Source organism: Scardinius erythrophthalmus (genome assembly GCF_964197995.2).
Source record: "Scardinius erythrophthalmus genome assembly, chromosome: 5".
Taxonomy (NCBI): Eukaryota; Metazoa; Chordata; class Actinopteri; order Cypriniformes; family Leuciscidae; genus Scardinius; species Scardinius erythrophthalmus.
In genome coordinates, this window is record NC_138225.1 from 26,485,913 (window position 1) to 26,504,626 (window position 18,714).

Genomic DNA, 18,714 nt, shown 5'->3' on the forward strand with positions numbered 1-18,714 from the left:
AGACACAGTCAGTCGATGCGCCAGAAACACAGAGACCACAATGTTGCATAGTAAAAGAAAATCTGGTTTTCAAAAAAGGAAAGAGAGAAAAGAGAGAGAGGAAAGACAAAAGAAAGGGTGTCAGTCTGTTACCCAGTTTTTTCACCAAGGTGGGTAGCCTTTAGCCTGTTGTCCATAGTGAAATAAGCTAGCTAGCTGCAGGCTAGTGTTAGCCTACATTTCATCAACATTTAATCAGTGCAGGGAAACGTTTAGCAAGACATTCATATTAAATCATTGTCCATGCCCCTTTTAGCAGACTTAACAACAGATGAGTAGCAGCACCCCAGTCTCCCCGTAACTACCCCTCCCTGTCCCAGTGAAGAAGGTGAGCAACATTGTGTTAATGACTTGGCAATAATGTATAATAATGTATATAACTAATGACTTTTCATCATCTTTTTACCATAACAAAAAATAAAATAAAATATTTATTAATGACAGAAATCAAACACAAGTTATTTTCTCACATAATGACCATTATGACACAAAAACAAAAAAAAAACCCTCCTGTCTGTACTGGATGCACAATAAGTAGCTTACCTCAACCTGCATGTAAGTTACAGACAATATTAAAATAATCCAGTTTGATGCGTTCGACTGAATTGTGGCCGTTAAATGACATCTATAGATACAGACTTTATTATTCCCATCATTCCAAACCTCAAAACCTATTGATTTAGTGATCACTTGATCTGTTTTATAGCACTATAATAACCCTGTGGAAATTCCGTTTTACACGTCAACTTTATTTTGTTGTTGGCATATATGTGCAGTTAAGTTAAAAAATCAGCAGTTTTCATTGTTTTGAGACGATGATGTTAATTTATTTTGATTAAAAAATTAATATATATTTAGGTTTTTTCTTTTTTAAAAATATGTCATTAAATTTACAATAAAAATACATTGAGACTGTAAAGGATTGCCTTAAGGACATTTTTATGGTGGCTTTTAATCTTGTATCAAATAGTGCTGCATACTGTATGCAGACTTGCATTTACAAATCACCAGCAGCAAATATTGTGCTAAAGTATTGAACTACAAGAAGCAAGACAGTTGCAAGCCTTTGATCAGAGTTATGTAAAGCTTTTGATGGGACAGTTAGAGATGTGATGACAACAGCTGCGCAGAGGGGGCCCAATTTGATTTTTTTTTTTTTTTTTTTTTTTGTCATGGGGCCCAAAATTCCTGGTGCTAAAGATATATTTTGAATTTATTCTGTCTCTTGTTTTCCTTTAAAGAACCAAAGACTGTCCTTTATTTAACTCCCCTGAAGTTGGCAACCCTTCTCTTGCTCTTGTGATATTATAACGGTTATTCCAGTCATAGATCTCGCCTATATTTTGCCGTCACGATGAGGCGGGACAGCGCTGAATGGGAAGTGCGTGACGATGGCTGTAGGCGGAAGTGAGGCTTCCAGAAAGTGCGAGGGCGGTTGCGCAGGGAAGTGGGGAGGCGGTTGGTTGGATGCTATTCGGTTTACATAACGCAAACATTTACTGTGATTTCTTTAATATACCACGCGCTATATACCCCCATAATTAAACCATTAAACATTACTATTATTGTGTGGACTAAGTCCGTTAAGGTTGCATTCCTGGAAAAAGCAGCGTCGAGGTGCGCGGCTGCAGAAACATTCATCTGCATCTTCTTCCCCGGACAGTCAGTTGCGGTGCTGCTGTAGGTGATTGAGGAAGCCCTGCCCTGCTGCACACACCCGCAGCTTACTCACTGCAGACGGGATTTGCAAACACTGTAGCCAGGTTAGTCAAGAAGAGGCGTGCGTAGAGACGGACGTGTGCGTGCGTGATGCCACCAGGAATGTTTTCCTTTTGTCCCGGCTGTTGATTCATTCTTCTTCGTTATACCATCAGCTAAACATTCCTGGGATCATCATCCCTGACCCTGTCAGTAGCAGTCATTAAAGCACATCTATGAAGCGTTAATCTTTACCGCACAACCTCTGCTGTGTGTTGGCTTCATCCGGGGTCCATCATCATCATCATCCTCCTCCTCATCATCACCCTAGGACTAAAAAGCAAAACACGCGCTCTTTGTGCGGCGGTTTGATATGTGTCACGCGCGACCCTTCAATGATCTATATTTTGCTCGGAGTGAATATTATTGACAGTTGTATCTTACAGCTACGAAATTAGGACTCAGTCTGAACCAGTCAACAATTGCATTAATTTCCATTACGTCAGCACGGCCGCTCATTAGTATTGTTGTTTTGTAGCACCTGTGTTTGTGTCGAAGAGAATGAGCGCTGAGGAGAATCCCGCTGCTGAACCTGCGCCCGTGATCGACGTGCAGGGAGACGGACGCTGGATGTCACAGGTGTGCTCCATTGTGAAAGACTTCTGTAGTCACCGTGCATACTTGTAGCATCTCAGAGCTGTGCAAAATCTTTTCCTCTTTCGTAACCCCTCAGTCTGATTAAGGATTTGCGTAACAAGCTCGGATTTATTTTGTTCTGTATTTTTGCAGCACAACCGGTTTGTGCAGGAGTGCAAGGATGCGGAGCCTGATGTTCTGTTTGTGGGGGACTCAATGGTGCAGCTTATGCAACAGCACGAGGTGATTGTTATCTCGTTAATAAGTCAATCCATAAAAAAGGAGAACTACTCGGTTGCAATTCCATTTGCTCAGTTAGAAGATGCTTCTATCCAAATACAAATCAGAATAGCAGAAGCAATGAATCCAAGAAAGACCAAAAAAAACTGGTATTGCTTCCATACTAATCTTCCAAAAAAATACAAGAGTAGTACAGTGCTAGAGAGCAGAAGTGTTCGTGCAAAATGTTGAAATGCACAAGACATGTAATGGTATTAAGTGGTTTAAAAGCTGAAATATAATATTTTTTTGTTTTTGAAATTATGAACTTATATTAAAATATTTTATTTAAAACTAGTGTATTTTTATAAATATTTGAAAGCACTATATGAAATTGTACGTGTATTTATAGCCAGTCATAGAAAATCAAATATGAAATTCAAAATATAAAATTAACATATTAACAACTAATCTTTCCCATGATAATTCTGATTTTTAATCTGAACCACTCTGGAATACTTGATTCCGTTTGGTTTTTCATGGCATTCAGTGGTCAGATATTTTTGGATAATGATCGTTGTATAATTGTACTGTCATGTGGGGCTCCACAATTATTGGCACCCTTGGTAAAAGAGCAAAACTGACTGTGAAAACTTGTTTTTGCCATTTCTCCTCTTAGTCTTTCGTTCAAATTCACAAAAATTGAAAAACCTTTAATTGAAATTAACTGACACAAAATATAAATGTGTAATAAAATAAATAAATATGGGTTTCTCCAAAGTATGTGTGCCAAAGATATTTGTACCCCTACAAATTCTAATGAGTAACAATCTAACTGTAGTATATTCCCGTTCATATGGTAGGTTTTTAAATTAACCTTATTGACCAGGAACACTAGTCATCATGACTTCTAAATATGTCGTGACACACAGGCCAAATTCCCATAGTCATCCATCTACATGGGAAAGACCTGAGATTACAGTAATAATGTGTGACAAAAGGTTGTTGAGCTGCACAAATCATGAGATGGCTATAAAATAATAGTTTAATTGTTGGAAAACTCATTTACATTATCTGGGCACTAATTAAGACGTTTAAATCAACTGGAGATTGTAACTATTTTGGAAGAGGATGTGTGTCTGTATTAGCCCCACACACTGAGGATGGTGGTTTGAGTCGCCAAACAAACTGTAAGGATCAAAGTTGTACTGATGAATGCATATCAGTACTAGCAAAGAACTGCTGATGCTAGTCGGGTCTTGGGGTCATATGATCAAACCTCACCTATATAACCACAACTTGTTTGGAAGGGTTGCAATAAAACAGCAGTCTCACTCACCTGCAGTTTGCCAGGTGTTACTGGAACTTTCAGTGAAACTGGGTTTTATAGTCAGATGAGACCAAAATAAAGCAAGAGGTGGGTTGGGCATAGACATCTTTAATGCTGTGGGGCTAATTTTCTTCCAAAGACCCTGGACAACTTGTTAGGATACACAGTTTCATAAACTCCAAATACCAGCAGATTAAATCAACACCTGGTTGGATCTTCCAGCGTGAGTGATCTAAAGAGTGATCCACATGTCAAAATAAACAACAGAATAGTTCATTGACCACAGAAGGAAGGTTTTGCAGTCCCCTGACCCAAACCTAATAAAAACAAGTGGGATGAGCTGAAGAAAAGAGTCCACAAGAATGGACCTCTGAATCTGAATGATCTGGAGAGATTCTGTATGGAGGAATGATCTCAGATCTCTTGCCATATGTTCATCAACCTTATTACGCATTGTAGGAGAAGATCCAGAGCTGTTATCTGGGCAAAGGGAGGCTGCACAAAGTAGTAAATGAAGGGGTGCCAATAATTGTGGAATACTTATATTTCAGGGGGGAAAATTGTTTTATGATCTTTTTTTTTTTTTTTTTACTATTTGAATGAAAGAAATGGTTAAAAATAATTTTCAGTCAGTTTCGCTCATTTATCAAAGGTACCAATATTTGTGGAGCCCACTGTATCCTACATATAGTAACAACAGTAGTTGTTAACAAAATAATGTCATGTTAGTTTATTTATTGGTAATTATCCATATGGCTAATAGTATAGTATTGCAATAATGACACTTAAAGGCAATCTTAAAATGAAAAAGGTATGACTCTTGCTTATACACTATTGTACACCTGATATATTTTGTGTCTGTTGTTAATAATCAACATGTATAGTTTTTTTTAAATAGATTTACATATTTTGGTTTGCAATTTTTTATTGGTGCTGGTCTCAGGTGTGGAGGGAACTCTTCTCACCTCTCCATGCTCTGAACTTTGGGATTGGTGGAGACACAACCTGTAATGTGCTGTGGAGACTACAGAATGGAGAACTGGAGAACATCAGACCCAAGGTGAGGTGGTTTGTTGTAAATAGTTTAAACAACATTTACCATAAAGTGAAATGTGTGTTCACCAGTTGTAACTGTGTCCTCGTTTGTGTTTCCACAGGTGGTGGTTTTATGGGTAGGAACTAATAATCATGAGCACACTGCGGATCAGGTTGCAGGAGGAATACTGGCCATTGCACAGTTACTTCTGTCTCTCCTCCCCAATTCCAAAATTATTGTTTTGGTGAGTCACCTAAATCACTATGTATATATATTCTTGATGTGAGATTTGTGGTGTTGTAATTAATGTGTATATACAGAGTATTAACTCTCAGCAGTTCAGTTTTTTGTCAAAGCTGATATTAAGTCGTAATTCCTGTCGTTCAGGGCCTGTTACCAAGGGGAGAGTTTCCTAACCCCCTGAGAGAGAAAAATGCATCGGTGAACAATTTACTCCGCGCATCTCTTCCTCGACTCGGCCATGTTCAGTTACTTGATGTGGGAGGTAGTTTTGTCCACTCAGATGGGACTATTTCCTCTCGAGACATGTTCGACTTCCTGCATCTGACCGCTGGTGCGTACAGGACCATGTCGACGACCCTCCATGAGCTGCTGCTTCAACTGTTGGACGAAACGCCTCAAGAGAGGCGGGCCTCACTGGTTTAAGAAGGGCACCACATTGGTCATTCACTGGAGAGGCAGGGTTAAGAAATGTTGGATATTCAGGATGTACTTAAAATACTTAATTTAGAAAAATGCAAAAAGATCAGCAAACAAGGGGATGTTATACAGTGACCAATTTTATAGGAAAAGTATAAACTGTGTTTCTAAGATGCAGAATAGACAACAGCAGGAGAATGAAAAATATATGTGTGATAAGAAATAGTTTTTCTTAGGACATATTGCTTTGCAGGTGGGACCTCTTCAAAATCTCATTGTCACTGTCTCAACAACCTTTAATAGTAGCACTTACTCTGCCAGCTTCTCTGTGCCTTCATACATGCACGCGGTCACACTCACAACAGTGTTATGATGACAGCTACATGATTCAGTTCACACAAGATAAATCATGCCTTCGAAATATCAGCTTTTGTCTTATTCCCATTTTTAATTTTACTTTTTTTTTTTTGGCACAGAAGCATCCGAAACTTTCTCTTTCGCCCTTTCGTATTCCCAATAACAAAAATATGATATATTAGAGTAAGACTTGAGTGATCAAACCATATCATTCCTTGTGTGTGGGTTGAGTCTGAGTGTGAGAAAGCTCCTAATGCACAACCACAAGGTTTTCAGTGTTAATTTTATCTCACATGCATCCATGTTTTTGTGTGTGTCCAAGCGATCTGTAAAATATTATGTGAAGAGCTGAGTATGAGTGAGTATGGGAGAGCCAGTGGGCAAGAAGTGATAAATATATGTGTGTGTGTGTGTGTGTGTGTCTATGTATATATATAAATATATATATATATATATATATAATCTGTTAGTATTAATGTACTCTGTGCAAGTGCTTATGTAGCTGGTGCTGGTGAATGTGAATGTTATTGTGTTCGAGTGTAAGAGATCAACCATCTATAACTATTTGTTTGGTCTGCAAAGCGTGCACTATTACTGCGGCACAACTGCCACATGCTTCAGATCCAAGAATTCCAATAAATTAGCAGGGATCTAAACTCGTGTGTACACTTTCTTTCACTGCTGTCAATATGTGATGATTATTTCAGTTTCTTCTTACAGAATTTTTACACGATGCTAGCATTATTCTTTCAAACCAACCCTGTGAATCTGCATTTTCACCCAATCCAGATTCACAGCAAAAACTACTTCTTAAAACTACTTAAAAAGAGTTTCTGCATCCAAATTAATATTTTAATACTTGTAATAATTTAGATAACCTAATACTTCTCATAATATTTTACTATAATCCTAAAAAGGATCAATTAAATGATGGCAAATTTAAATTTAAAGTCTGCAAAATGAGAAAAAAATTGGTTATTGAGTAGTAACTCTGGAAATCAGTTCACAAGGTAGGCTACTATATGGCAATGACATGCTTTGCTTTTCAATTTTGGGTTCTGATGTGACAGGGATTCATACAGGTTGCATGAACTGACAAACAGTGATAAGTTACTGCTGATGAAGCTCAAATGGAGCTCTGTTCTGATGATACAGACTTAAGCCACTTAGATAACCTCAAAGTCTGTACATTAGCATACAGTGCTCAGTTTGACCCTCTCTGCTTGCCCATTAGAGATGAGGTGGTAAAGTCTATGCGAAGTACAAATAAAACATAGTTAAATCATAAAGAGAGTGCATCAAAGATGTACACTAATGTATTTGTCTCTTTTTTTAAATAAGGTTTTAAATTATAGGTTTATATATGTATTTTTAATTTCTTATTTAAATAATTTCTTATTTGGAAGGAAAGTCCAGCACTTGTGTATTGTAACAGGAAGCAGTCAAGATTTTAGGACATATATAACCTCAATTTTAGTGGACAATGTTTTCCACATCATGTTCACATTTTTGTAAAGAAATCAGCATTATGGTTCATTTATGAATACTAAACTGAAATGTCTATAGTTTTCAGTCAAAATGCCACTTAGCATAAGCTAATCAAGGTCATTTTACTCGAGAATGTGAGGAGTTGAGTAAATCAAGGGACAAAGATAACTGATTGATCAATGACCCCTGACTGGTAATGGACCTTTTCCACGACAACAGTTGATAAAATTTGATATGGAGCCAAAGGAGGTGGAGATCAAGGTTTGCTACACGTTGCCAAATCTGTTATGACACTGAGATGTAATCACATGGATTTGTTGTGTTCAATAACAAACTGCTTAATCACAGACTAATAAATGCCGGATTGTTCTGCAACGAACTACTAAGCATAAAAAATAATCTAAAAATATTGCTTTAATTGCTGAATTACAACAATTTAATTGGCATTAGTGAATTTAGTTTCCTGGGGGGGGGGGGGGTATATTTGTAGTAATATTTGTCCTCAGAATCATTGTTTGATGCAATTAAACATCTGCATTTTGATTCACAGTGGTTTATCAAAGCAATATCTGAAAAATTATAATTCCAGTAAAAAGATTTTATCTGACTGATAAAATATAATGGAATATTTTACATGTAATTTGTTTTTTGTGAGTCTGACAGTGCATTGACGTGTCTAAATTGTGTCTTTTATTGCACCTACCCTTTGAACCTCTGATGTGTAAGAGGACAGGGTTCCAACTCCACACGCACTGTTCCTGCCCTATATAAGACCTTTGCCTCTGCTGTCTGTCCTCGAACATTCAGAGCAGCAAAACTCAGGTAAGGGCGCAAACCAGCAGGAGAGCAAAATTGGATCAAGACCATTCAGAAAAGATAGAAACAATGAGAACATAGATATTAGCATAGACGCAGTTGAGCACAATATTTCTGTAATATAGACCTTGCTAAAAAGTACTTTGATGGTATAATAAGAGTATTCTCTTTCAGGGCTCAACCATGAAATTCTTGGCTCTTGCACTGACTCTCCTCTTGGCTTTGGGTAAGTAACATGCCTGACTTCTGAGTCTAATTATTCTTTAGTATTTTACATTTAAACATGTATAATACTCAATGATAATTATTCACATTAAACCATATAGATTCTTGTGTGAGTTTTGGTGATCTCAGCATGAGGGAGAAGGAGTGGGGGATGAGGGGAATAAATGTAGGTTAGGATGTTTCGGAGGTGAGACTTTCGTCTCGATAGTAGTGCCCAAGAGTTCAAATGTTAATTTCCAGAAAGGTCCTTTGTCTTCTCGAGGAGTGGTCGTTCCTCAACCAGTTCTTCCAGTTTCTCCAGTTTACAATCAAGATTTTAGGACATATATAACCTCAATTTTAGTGGACAATGTTTTCCACATCATGTTCACATTTTTGTAAAGAAATCAGCATTATGGTTCATTTATGAATACTAAACTGAAATGTCTATAGTTTTCAGTCAACATGCCACTTAGCATTAGCTAATCAAGGACATTTTACAGTTGCAGAACAATCAGGCATTTATTATTAGTTTGTGATTAAGCAGTTTGTTATTGGACACAACATCTCAGTCATAAAAGATTTGGCAATGTGTTGCAAACCTTGATCTCCACCGCCTTCGGCTCCAAGTCGATGATTCTGTTAATGCTTTGGTTTTTATGTTGACAATTTGACCATGTACAGTATGTTTCTTCATAAAGTTTAATGAGCTTGAGACAATCTTTACTTTGGTTTATGAAGCTTTTCCTGTGTGTCTTCTTAGGTTCCCAGGCCCGTTTCCTGCAGGCTGATGCTCCCTCCCAGCTGGAGCACTTCAAGTCAGCAGCCTTGGTGTACCTGACCCAGGTCAAGGAGCAGACTCAGAAGGCTCTCGACAACTTGGATGGAACCGAATATGAGCAATACAAGTAAAAGACACATCTGATCATGACCCCTTCGCAGTTTAATCATTCTTGAAATACAGAATCTTTTCTTATTTCTTTATCTCATAATTTCAAATCAAATCAGTTATTTATATAGTGCTTTATACAATACAGAATGTTTTCCAAGTAGCTTCACACACTCAGTAAAACAAGAGTAATTGTTGTAAAATTATTTCATTATAAAGCAAACTTCATTTCAGCTGTAAAGTTATTTCAATTGAGTTGGGTAACTGTGAAGCTCATGCTGCAAAGCTCCTCCATTGTGAAACAAGCTAATTTCAGCTATAAGTAGTGAGAACCCAAGGAATCAAATCCCCATTAGGTGACAGTTGAGATAAACCTGGGGAGAAACCAGGTTCAGTCAGGAGAACTGGCCTTAGTGAATGAGCAGTGTGATTTATGATTCCAGGCTTTCACCTCCAGCTTAAACTGAAGCGATTTGTGTTTGTATTTTCTAAATGCATCTTCTGTTTCCTTCAGATTGCAACTTTCAGAGAGCCTGACTAAGCTTCAGGAATATGCCCAGACCACGTCCCAGACTCTGACCCCCTACGCTGAGACCTTCTCCAAACAATTCCTGGAGAACACCAAGCAGCTGCAAGAGCGCATCATGACCGACGTCGAAGACCTCAAATCCAAGCTGGAGCCCCACCGAGCTGAGCTGTACCAGGTGGTGCAGAAGCACTTTGACGAGTACCGTGACAAGCTGGAGCCCCTCTACCAGGAGTATGCCACCCTGAACCGTGAAAATGCTGAGCAGATGCGTGCCAAGCTGCAGCCCCTGTTAGATGACTTGAGGCAGATGTTTGAGACCAACTTTGAGGATACCAAGTCCAAGATTGTGCCGATGGTCGAGGTCGTACGCACTAAGCTGACGGAGCGTCTGGAGGATCTGAGGACCATGGCCGCCCCTTATGCTGAGGAATACAAAGAACAGCTGGTGAAGGCTGTCGAGGAGGCCAGGGAGAAGATCACCCCACACACCCAGGACCTCCAGGCCCGCATGGAGCCCTACATGGAGAACGTGAAGGCCAGGTTTGCACAGGTGTATGACACCATCTCCAAGGCCATCCAGGCATAAAAACACTCAAGGACTTTGCACACTCGGATCCTCAGACAACAGCAAAGAACAGATTTTCTTGTGTTTGGTGATATAAGGACTGTAGGTGCAAGAGTTTTGAGATGAATGTTTATTATGTTCAAGTTAAAAAAAATCTTTGACATAAGAATGCAAACAAATAAAATGCACAAAAATTATTTTTTTCAAGCGTTTTCTTTCCTTCTGAAACATGGTATATGATCACAATACAGTTTTCATTGTGAACAATATTATAATTTATCTTAAATCTTTTTAAAAAAGAGTGACTACCAGTGATTACACTGCAAAAAAAGTCAATCAATTTATTTTTCCTGTTTAATGTATAAAACTCTCCACATAAAGGCCTCTTTTGATTATTAATTTAATAAAATACAGAAATATATAACAGCAACATTTTCCAGTTAAGCAGTTTTAAATCACTTGGAAAAGTTGAAGTGAAAGAAATTTCATTTTATTCTATTTTGGAGTTTGTGTCCATGTTACATGAGCTTTGGAAAAGCTTACATAATGAGGATTATACTTGAGGTTAAGTTTGAAAATCTTTGGAATAACACTGAATACTGAAGAAATTCATATAGTAAGGATTTCCATTGATCAGCAAAGTAACAAATTAGTGTAATAACATACTGTCCTTTATAATAATAGTCAACTCTGACAGGGAATGGAGCAATTTATTTTCTAACATTAACCAGATAGTTATAATGGAATTAGAAAAACTTAATTCCACTTAATTCTTTGCAGGTATTGGCTCAGCTATGAGAGTGATTGGTTTCTCAGTTCTCATTTGGATGGGCAGAAAGGACAGGAGTTATTCTTGCTGGTCTTGAGCCAAACACTGACACACTAAATAAAAGGAGAAACAACAACAGTTATTAGAACACATAGACAAAGCAAATAATGTGCCTAAATGTGTTTTTTTGTGAAAGTTACACACTCACTTCTTTGTGCATTATATGGGAGCAGTTTGTGTTGTACTGACTTCCAGTATCCACAAGATTCTGACACATCAAACAAAACTTCCGCATAGAGGACTGACAGAGAGACAGAGAAAAAGGGTTTGTTTACATGGTTCTAAAAACAAATGACAAAAATAATGGAATGTCTTTCAATATATTCAAATAATCTGAAAAATAAATGTTTCCTGGTTGGCTTATGAATATATTTTAGCAAAATAATATACAGTAAATTGTACTGTAAAATATAGAAGGGCTTTGAAATGAGATTATAAAACAGTAATAATATTTATTGTTAATAATAACAATGTAATGCATTTATGTTAAAAAGTTGGTTCACCCAAAAATTTCTGCCAATAATTACTCACCCACATTGCTGCCTATGGTAGTTCAGAAAGCTCTCGGATTTCATCAAAAATATCTTCATTTGAGTTCCAAAGAACGAAGTTCTTATGGATTTGGAACGACATGAGGGTGAGTAATTAATGACAGAAATGTCATTTTTGAGTGAACTAACCCTTTATTATACCATGGTCTGGGTGAATACTCTCGTCCGCTGCGCGTCGGGCGGTTCACGCCTCGCCGTCGTCCATAAATACCTGATAATGGACACCTCGTCGGGCATTAACCCTTACATATTTGTATTTGAAATGCAAAAACATCCACATATAACGGGGCAATTTGTCTCACTTTTTTTTTTATAAAGTCTTATTTTTATGACTCTGCTTTCTTATTTTAGCTGATAGCATCCTGAATTAAGCATATTATTTTTTACCTTTGTATCACTCCTCCTTACTACTCAAACGTCAGCAAAATATGGCACAGCTTAGCCGACTCTCCCCTATAGTCCTGAGTATTTTGTTAAATGTGTTTAAAGAAAAGGGGTTTAAAGTTGAATTCTACCTGTGGGGGTCTTGTGTGGAAAACCTGAGCAACTGGGGGAGGGAAATGAGGCCGCATGGGATGTGGTGGCTGGGCTATGGGACGCTGGATCGGACCAACTGAAGCAGGAAAGGCTCTAGCTCCAGACGGAGGTGCTATAGGTCCTGGTGGCTAAAAGGACAGTGATAAAGTTAAAAATGAAATGAGCAATAAACAGAAGGAAAGTAACAACAAAAACATAGCGAGGAAGAGTGAGAGGAGTGTACTGTCGCACCGGTCTTTGGTTCTGCGCAAGTCTCTGCGCAACCTGCTGAGTTACATCATCAATCGACATGCCAGCCATAGTACCACGCTCACCCTTGATTTGCTGTAGAACACGTGTTAACTGATCTCTAATACAGACAGAAACAGAGAGGTCACTTTCAGAAAGCAATCCTTACTCTGACAATTTCAGAATAAACAAAAAGACAAAAACTCTACTAATTATGTTGGCTGCTAAAAATGTAACCAAGCTAATCATGTTACAGTGTATAATCTCAATACCTTGTGCATTGTGGGAAATGTGAGCCCAGTCTCTCCAGAAGCTTGTCCAGTTTGCCTGCCGGCGCAGGATTGGAGGGGAGGGGCTGGGGGGAGGAGTTACGTGTAGACATGGTTTGCATGAACGTTTGGGGAAGGCGCACTGCAGCTTGGGGATGAAAACTGCCTCCATGATTATTTGGTAGTAAAACAAAGGTGCCTGCTGAAGCAACTGAGGGTGCCAGTGAGACACCTGGAACGCCTACGTGTGTCTGTGGAAGGACATGTGGGTCTGGCGTGACTGGAGCATGGGATGACGTTTGAGGCCGGCAGATGGTTTGCATGGATATTTGAGGGGCAGGTGCATGAGTTGTCATAGGGACATACATGTTTGGGACGTGAGCAGATTGTAGACCTATAGTGACGGGTACATATGGTGTGTTTTGAGGAGAAGGGGCTGAAAGTGGCGGTGTGGCTCTTTGTGGTGGTGTGACCGAGGGGTGGAATTGGGGATGAACTATGGGGGGAGAATTTGTGGTAGTTGGTGGACCACTATTGAAAATGGTATGAGAAGCAGGATTCTGAAGTGGACTGATTATCATCTCCAACTTCGGAAAGCCAAAGAAAAATGACACACACACACAAAAATATACATTACTTACATTAGTTTAAACTATGCAAAATAATTACAATACAGTTGAACTCTGTATTCTGTCCTAAGCAACAACTCTAGGGAACATGCAGTTTAAATAAGATGATGTGCCACCATATTAGAGGTAGTTGGTATGTTATACATTACATAATCATGCAGAAATACTTATTTTGAATAAATCAGTAAATTTTACAAATAAAAAGATAAGTACTTTTAATTAGGAACTTAACTGATGCAAACCAAAAGATAATACATACGTGAATTGATAGTCAAATTAGATTCACAAAACATATTATAAACTTAAACTTAAACATATTATATAGACTCTGGATGGGCGATGAACGAACAGTGCTAAAGCAGCCACTGTTACTAACACTGTTACTGTTACTACCAGATTATCAATTCCACAATAGCACCGTATATATGGCATAAAACAGTAGCGCAGTTTAAAAGTTTGGATTTACTATGATTTTTTTTGGTAAAAAAAATTAATACTTCAATTCAGCAAGGATGCATTAGTTTGATCAAAATTAAAAGATTTGTAAGAATACAAGTTACAAAAGATTTCCCTTTCAAATGATGTTCGTTTGAGCTCATCAAAGTATCCTGGGGGGAAAATGCATTCAACAACTGTTTTCAACATTGATGATAATCAGAAATGTTTCTTGAGCACCAAACCAGCATATTAAAAAACGATTTTTGAAGAATCATGTGACACTGAAGACTGAAAGTCTTACAAACCCCAAACCTTTGAACGGTAGTTTACCTCCAGCCCTGAGCCGTATATGAATATTTTGACACTCACTGTAGGCACTGCTGGAAGTAATGGGAGCTGGACTGAGGGCAAACTGTCCAACTGTTCACCTCTCTGCAGGAGTTGATGGTTTTCATTAAACTTATTCTATAAAAGAAAAACCGAAAAGACTGAGTGAGAGAAGCTGCAAACTCCCTTCACCAGTAATCCACTGGTATTAGCTCCTCCCCTCACCTTTAGTCCTACCAGACTGCTGCAGACCATTGCTACATTGTGCTCCCACTTCTGCTGCTGGTGCAGGTGCTGCTGGGAAGGATTTAATCTGTCAAGAAAAAGCACAAATCCTTAAGGAATCACACCAGCTTCATGCATGTGGACATACTGCATGTGCATACCTGTCAACAAACATTAATTCACACACAGTACCTGAGAAAATTAAGATATTTTTCCGCGTCTACGATCCAGTCCTCCACTTGAGAAAGCGCAAGCTCTTTCTGCATCTCAAGTGCAGCTATCTGCTCACACAGACACATGGACAAATACACAGTCAGACAATAACATACATGATTCATTACACTATCTGTGAGTTTTCTACAAGACACATGCGGTGAAGGTTACCTCATCCTGAAGAACGGTCTGACTGGCTTGCTCTGCCTGTCTGCAGAGCGTTTCCATTTCCACCCTCAAGTCAGCTATTTCCTGCTCCCAGGAGAGCCTGCCACAAACACAAGCACAAAAACCAGATAAACACACGGATCCAGAGACATATGGGTGTTTCTCCTTTCACGTTTGAAATCTTTTACTTCTCTTGACTCTGTTCCTCAATCAGCATCTTGAGTTTCTTTTCTGTGTCCTCCAGCTCCTGAGCCAATCTAAAACAAATAAATATCTTTTAAATTCAATGAATAAAATCTATCCAATATTATATACTACCATTTAAAAGTTTATGGTCAGTATAATTTTTTTTTTTACTTGTGGCAGTAACAACATCTATAATGTTACAAAAGATTTCTCTTTCAAATAAATGCTGTTCTTTTGAGCTTCCTATTAGAAAATACTGAATAAAATGTATCTGTTTTCACAGCTGTTTTCAACATTGATTAAAAGAAATCTTGGACAGATCATGTGACACTGAAGACTGGAGTAATGGCTGCTAAAAAATTATCTTCGCCATCGCAGGAATATACTACATTTGAAAATATATTCAAATAGAATAGTTCAATAGATTTCACAATATTACTATTTTTACAGAATTTTTGCTCAAATAAATGCAGGCTTGGTGAGCTTATAAGTCTTCTTTCATAAGCATAAAAAAAGATGACAGACCTTTGAATGATATTATATGCTATACCCACAGCAGACAGCTGAATATCATAAATATTTCAATGTCAGTTTACCTTGTTTTCTCCTCTTCCATTCGATCCTTCTCTGCAGTAAGCTCTTGCCGCTTTACCATGAAGTTTTTCCGTGTGGTCTTGCTGCTATTCAGCTCCAATTTAATTTGCAAAGACTCAATTTTTTCAATAAAACCCTGTACAAATGATAAAAAATAATTTCCATACCAATGACAAATAGGCTCAAAAAAGTACAGTAATACCACAGTTTTTGACAAGGACACTGCACACAGTATTACTATTCCCTATTGAGTTCAAGGGGAATTAAGCACCTTTGCTATTCTTGCTATTCAAATAACCATGTGTAAATATCAGAACCTGTACAGACTGAATATATTGGTGTTTTTTGAAGTTCAAATGTGATGCTAAACCTGGTACTGATGATTTCTGTCATCTCTTGTCTTTTCCAGACTGTTGACACAGATGTTGTGCCCCTCCTGCTCTGCTGTATGCTGCTTTACAAAAGCCTCATACCGCTCATTCAACTCAATACTGCAGTCTTCTAAAGCACGCTAAAGAGAAAGAGATAAAGATAAAGAAATATATACACCGGCGTCTGAAAGTCTGAGACCACCCTCAAAATCTTAGTTAAAATCCTAGTTAATCTAGATAATAAACAGAACAGTTTTTGGACTTTAAAAGAAAATTGTGACATAAAATAAAAAAGACATTCCTTTAAAAATAAAATGTATAATAGTAATTATAATATAAAAATAGAAAAACACTTTCACTTCTCAGATATTTGTACCCCACTGTACACAAACTCACATTTCCAAAAACATCTGTAAGACATCTGTAAACTCCACAAACAGTAAAAAAGTGCAGAGTGAAGGCTGAATTGTTTCCCAATTCATATTTGCTAGAAAACTAGTATGACAAATCTCTCGGAAGAACAATAACAAGGTTGTTCTGTCCAGCAATAAAAGGCTAATGTCACAAACACACACACATTTTAAATCATATTTCACAATATTTGTGAGCACAAACTTGGGGCTTACTAGTAAAACTTGTACACACACACCATGACCATGAAAAGTACCTGCAGTATGGTGCTGAAAACTTACCATATCTGCTTCCCAGTCTTCATTTGTGTTTGTAGATCTTTCCTCTGTCCAGTCCTCAGTCTATGGTGGAGATAACGATCAAACTACATAGATGATCACTTTTGTGAAATGTGTCACTAGGAGGTTCTACATACCTGTAATGTTACGGTTTGGCTCTGTGCTTCATTGCTGGGTGTAAAAGTGCAGTAATCTTGCTCTTCATACTGGTTGAATACTGTTGGGAAGCTGTTCTCAGTGGACCAGGGCCCGGCTGATGAGCTCCATAGTGAAGGATCCGGCGGAACCGCTGCCGAAACGGGGTCCCTGCCGAGAGAACAGTGACAACCGTGCTGCTGAACCATTACAAATAGAAACTCTTTTAAAATCCACTTTAAGCTGTTTTGTACTTACTGAGGTAAGACTTCATCTAAAGCTGAACTCCACTCGGTGTGTATTTCGCTTTCCATTTAACGTTACAGGCAAACTCAGCGACAAAAGACTCTGGATCTAAAAAGAAAAACAACATTCACTTTAAAACGTTAGCGTACGTATTTTTTATTAACTTAATTTATACCTGACAACACACTGATTTTAAATGACGATGGTTATAATTTCCAGTAAAATATGAGCGCCAAACGCAGAGTTAACGAAAGAGCACATAAATTTAACCGAAACTCACACTAAACATTAAAACAGCTGGTCTTGATGGTCAAATAAGTAACAGTATACGCAGAGTATATGTAATTAAATAAATTAAGAGAATAATGATCTTTTTTAAAAGGCAACGACAACTGGCGCAACTTTCATGACATCATCTAAAGCTGTTTTACTTCCGGTGTTACAATATATCCAGTTCCTGAAACATTTGGCTCCAAAATCAGTTCCTGTAATATTTTGGGTGGACTGGACGTACTGTAGTATACTTGGAGACTATTCCCAACCAGGGGTATATGGAAATATTTAAATGTTGCTTTGCAACAAAAATATGTGCAAAAATAAAATGAGCATTTACTTGAGTGAATAATGACAACTCATCATGATATCCAGTAGCCTATAATATGAGAAAACAGGAAAGGCTGGAAACATGGCTATCAAAATAATAAAAAATTAAGGAAGAGACGGAATATTTCCCATCAGGCTAGCTTATTTACTTTTTATTTAGCCACATCCCAGTTAGTAACAATTTTTCGTTCCCAGAAAGTTCCCAGAACATTCTAACGTTCCCTGTTGGTTAGCTAAAGTTTTATTTAATAGTAATAGTTTAATAGTAGAAGTAGTAGTAATACTACTAATAATAATTATTATTAACACTGTTAACATTAATAAAACAATATTAATATTATTCAATATTTAAATATTATTAAATGTAGTGGTATTAATAATATTAATAATATGACAGGCATTTAACTTAACGGCATTTAACGGTATTTAATTGTGGTGACTAGTGGATGGTGGGGAAAACCCCGGAAAACCATTGTTTATGTGAAAAGTAGTGGCACATTTAATGGAAAAGACATTTAATTATTTTTAAGACAATTTAAAATGTTTATATGTTCATTAGGTGAAAGCGGCAGTTATTTATCTGGTTACCCTGAGTAGGCCTTTAATATAATTCGATTTTATTATTTACTTTCTTCAAAATTTTAAGTGTCATTTACCTTTGTAGTGGCTAGTATGTTTTAAAAGTAATGTACCTAAATCGGTTAAGTAAAAAGTAGGCCTACTTTAGGCTACCTCAGAAAAGCTGGTATGGGATGTCTACTCACAAGGAAAACCGGGTTCTGAGCCAACTAGCAGGTTTCATGGGTTTGGGACGTGAAGAATGTCAATTGTGATATTTATAATGGAATTATACAAACTTAATTCCACTTAATTCTTTGCAGGTATTGGCTCAGCTATGAGTGTGATTGGTTTCTCAGTTATCATTTGGATGGGCAGAAAGGACAGGAGTTATTCTTGCTGGTCTTGAGCAAAACACAAATATATATATATATATATATATATATATATAT

At 37.6% G+C, this 18,714-nt stretch overlaps 3 protein-coding genes across 7 annotated transcripts; 2 read left to right on the forward strand and 1 right to left on the reverse strand.

Moving 5' to 3' along the window:
- On the forward strand, positions 1-6,043 carry pafah1b2 (platelet-activating factor acetylhydrolase 1b, catalytic subunit 2). Of its 4 annotated transcripts, XM_081365042.1 has the most exons (7): positions 1-149; positions 296-367; positions 2,276-2,376; positions 2,527-2,616; positions 4,866-4,982; positions 5,080-5,202; positions 5,346-6,043. In XM_081365042.1, the coding sequence occupies exons 3-7, from the start codon at positions 2,299-2,301 to the stop codon at positions 5,622-5,624; spliced, it is 687 nt and encodes a 228-aa protein (XP_081221168.1). In that variant the 5' UTR covers positions 1-149; positions 296-367; positions 2,276-2,298; the 3' UTR covers positions 5,625-6,043. The 4 variants fall into 4 exon arrangements, with proteins under 4 accessions (XP_081221168.1, XP_081221169.1, XP_081221167.1 ...); XM_081365043.1 differs by having other exon boundaries at positions 1-367; XM_081365041.1 differs by lacking the exons at positions 1-149; positions 296-367 and adding an exon at positions 1,423-1,802.
- A 2,415-nt stretch (positions 6,044-8,458) lies between these two features.
- apoa1a (apolipoprotein A-Ia) lies at positions 8,459-10,655 on the forward strand. The gene is made up of 3 exons (XM_081365871.1): positions 8,459-8,505; positions 9,247-9,391; positions 9,887-10,655. The coding sequence occupies exons 1-3, from the start codon at positions 8,463-8,465 to the stop codon at positions 10,485-10,487; spliced, it is 789 nt and encodes a 262-aa protein (XP_081221997.1). The 5' UTR covers positions 8,459-8,462; the 3' UTR covers positions 10,488-10,655.
- On the reverse strand, positions 10,585-17,565 carry rnf214 (ring finger protein 214). Of its 2 annotated transcripts, XM_081365869.1 has the most exons (16): positions 17,382-17,542; positions 17,114-17,209; positions 16,858-17,026; positions 16,724-16,783; positions 16,031-16,171; positions 15,663-15,796; positions 15,069-15,137; positions 14,884-14,980; positions 14,692-14,780; positions 14,500-14,587; positions 14,317-14,412; positions 12,884-13,467; positions 12,615-12,732; positions 12,362-12,511; positions 11,444-11,536; positions 10,585-11,348 (listed from the first exon to the last, which is right to left on the reverse strand). In XM_081365869.1, the coding sequence occupies exons 2-16, from the start codon at positions 17,167-17,169 to the stop codon at positions 11,286-11,288; spliced, it is 2,007 nt and encodes a 668-aa protein (XP_081221995.1). In that variant the 5' UTR covers positions 17,170-17,209; positions 17,382-17,542; the 3' UTR covers positions 10,585-11,285. The 2 variants fall into 2 exon arrangements, with proteins under 2 accessions (XP_081221995.1, XP_081221996.1); XM_081365870.1 differs by lacking the exons at positions 10,585-11,348; positions 11,444-11,536 and adding an exon at positions 11,827-12,057 and having other exon boundaries at positions 17,382-17,565.
- Between the last annotated feature and the right edge of the window lie 1,149 nt (positions 17,566-18,714).

What these genes read in the sequence shown, in the direction of transcription:
- apoa1a (XM_081365871.1), top strand. Translation starts at nt 8,463, where the DNA reads ATGAAATTCTTGGCTCTTGCACTGACTCTCCTCTTGGCTTTGG. An exon ending in GACTCTCCTCTTGGCTTTGG is followed by an intron (nt 8,506 to 9,246) that starts GTAAGTAACATG and finishes GTGTCTTCTTAG; the next exon opens with GTTCCCAGGCCCGTTTCCTG. An exon ending in ACCGAATATGAGCAATACAA is followed by an intron (nt 9,392 to 9,886) that starts GTAAAAGACACA and finishes TGTTTCCTTCAG; the next exon opens with ATTGCAACTTTCAGAGAGCC.
- rnf214 (XM_081365869.1), bottom strand. Translation starts at nt 17,169, where the DNA reads ATGGAAAGCGAAATACACACCGAGTGGAGTTCAGCTTTAGATGAAGTC. An exon ending in GCCAAACCGTAACATTACAG is followed by an intron (nt 16,784 to 16,857) that starts GTATGTAGAACC and finishes TCTCCACCATAG; the next exon opens with ACTGAGGACTGGACAGAGGA. An exon ending in AAATATCTTAATTTTCTCAG is followed by an intron (nt 14,588 to 14,691) that starts GTACTGTGTGTG and finishes TTTTCTTGACAG; the next exon opens with ATTAAATCCTTCCCAGCAGC.
- pafah1b2 (XM_081365043.1), top strand. Translation starts at nt 2,299, where the DNA reads ATGAGCGCTGAGGAGAATCCCGCTGCTGAACCTGCGCCCGTGATCGAC. An exon ending in ACGGACGCTGGATGTCACAG is followed by an intron (nt 2,377 to 2,526) that starts GTGTGCTCCATT and finishes GTATTTTTGCAG; the next exon opens with CACAACCGGTTTGTGCAGGA. An exon ending in ATTCCAAAATTATTGTTTTG is followed by an intron (nt 5,203 to 5,345) that starts GTGAGTCACCTA and finishes CCTGTCGTTCAG; the next exon opens with GGCCTGTTACCAAGGGGAGA.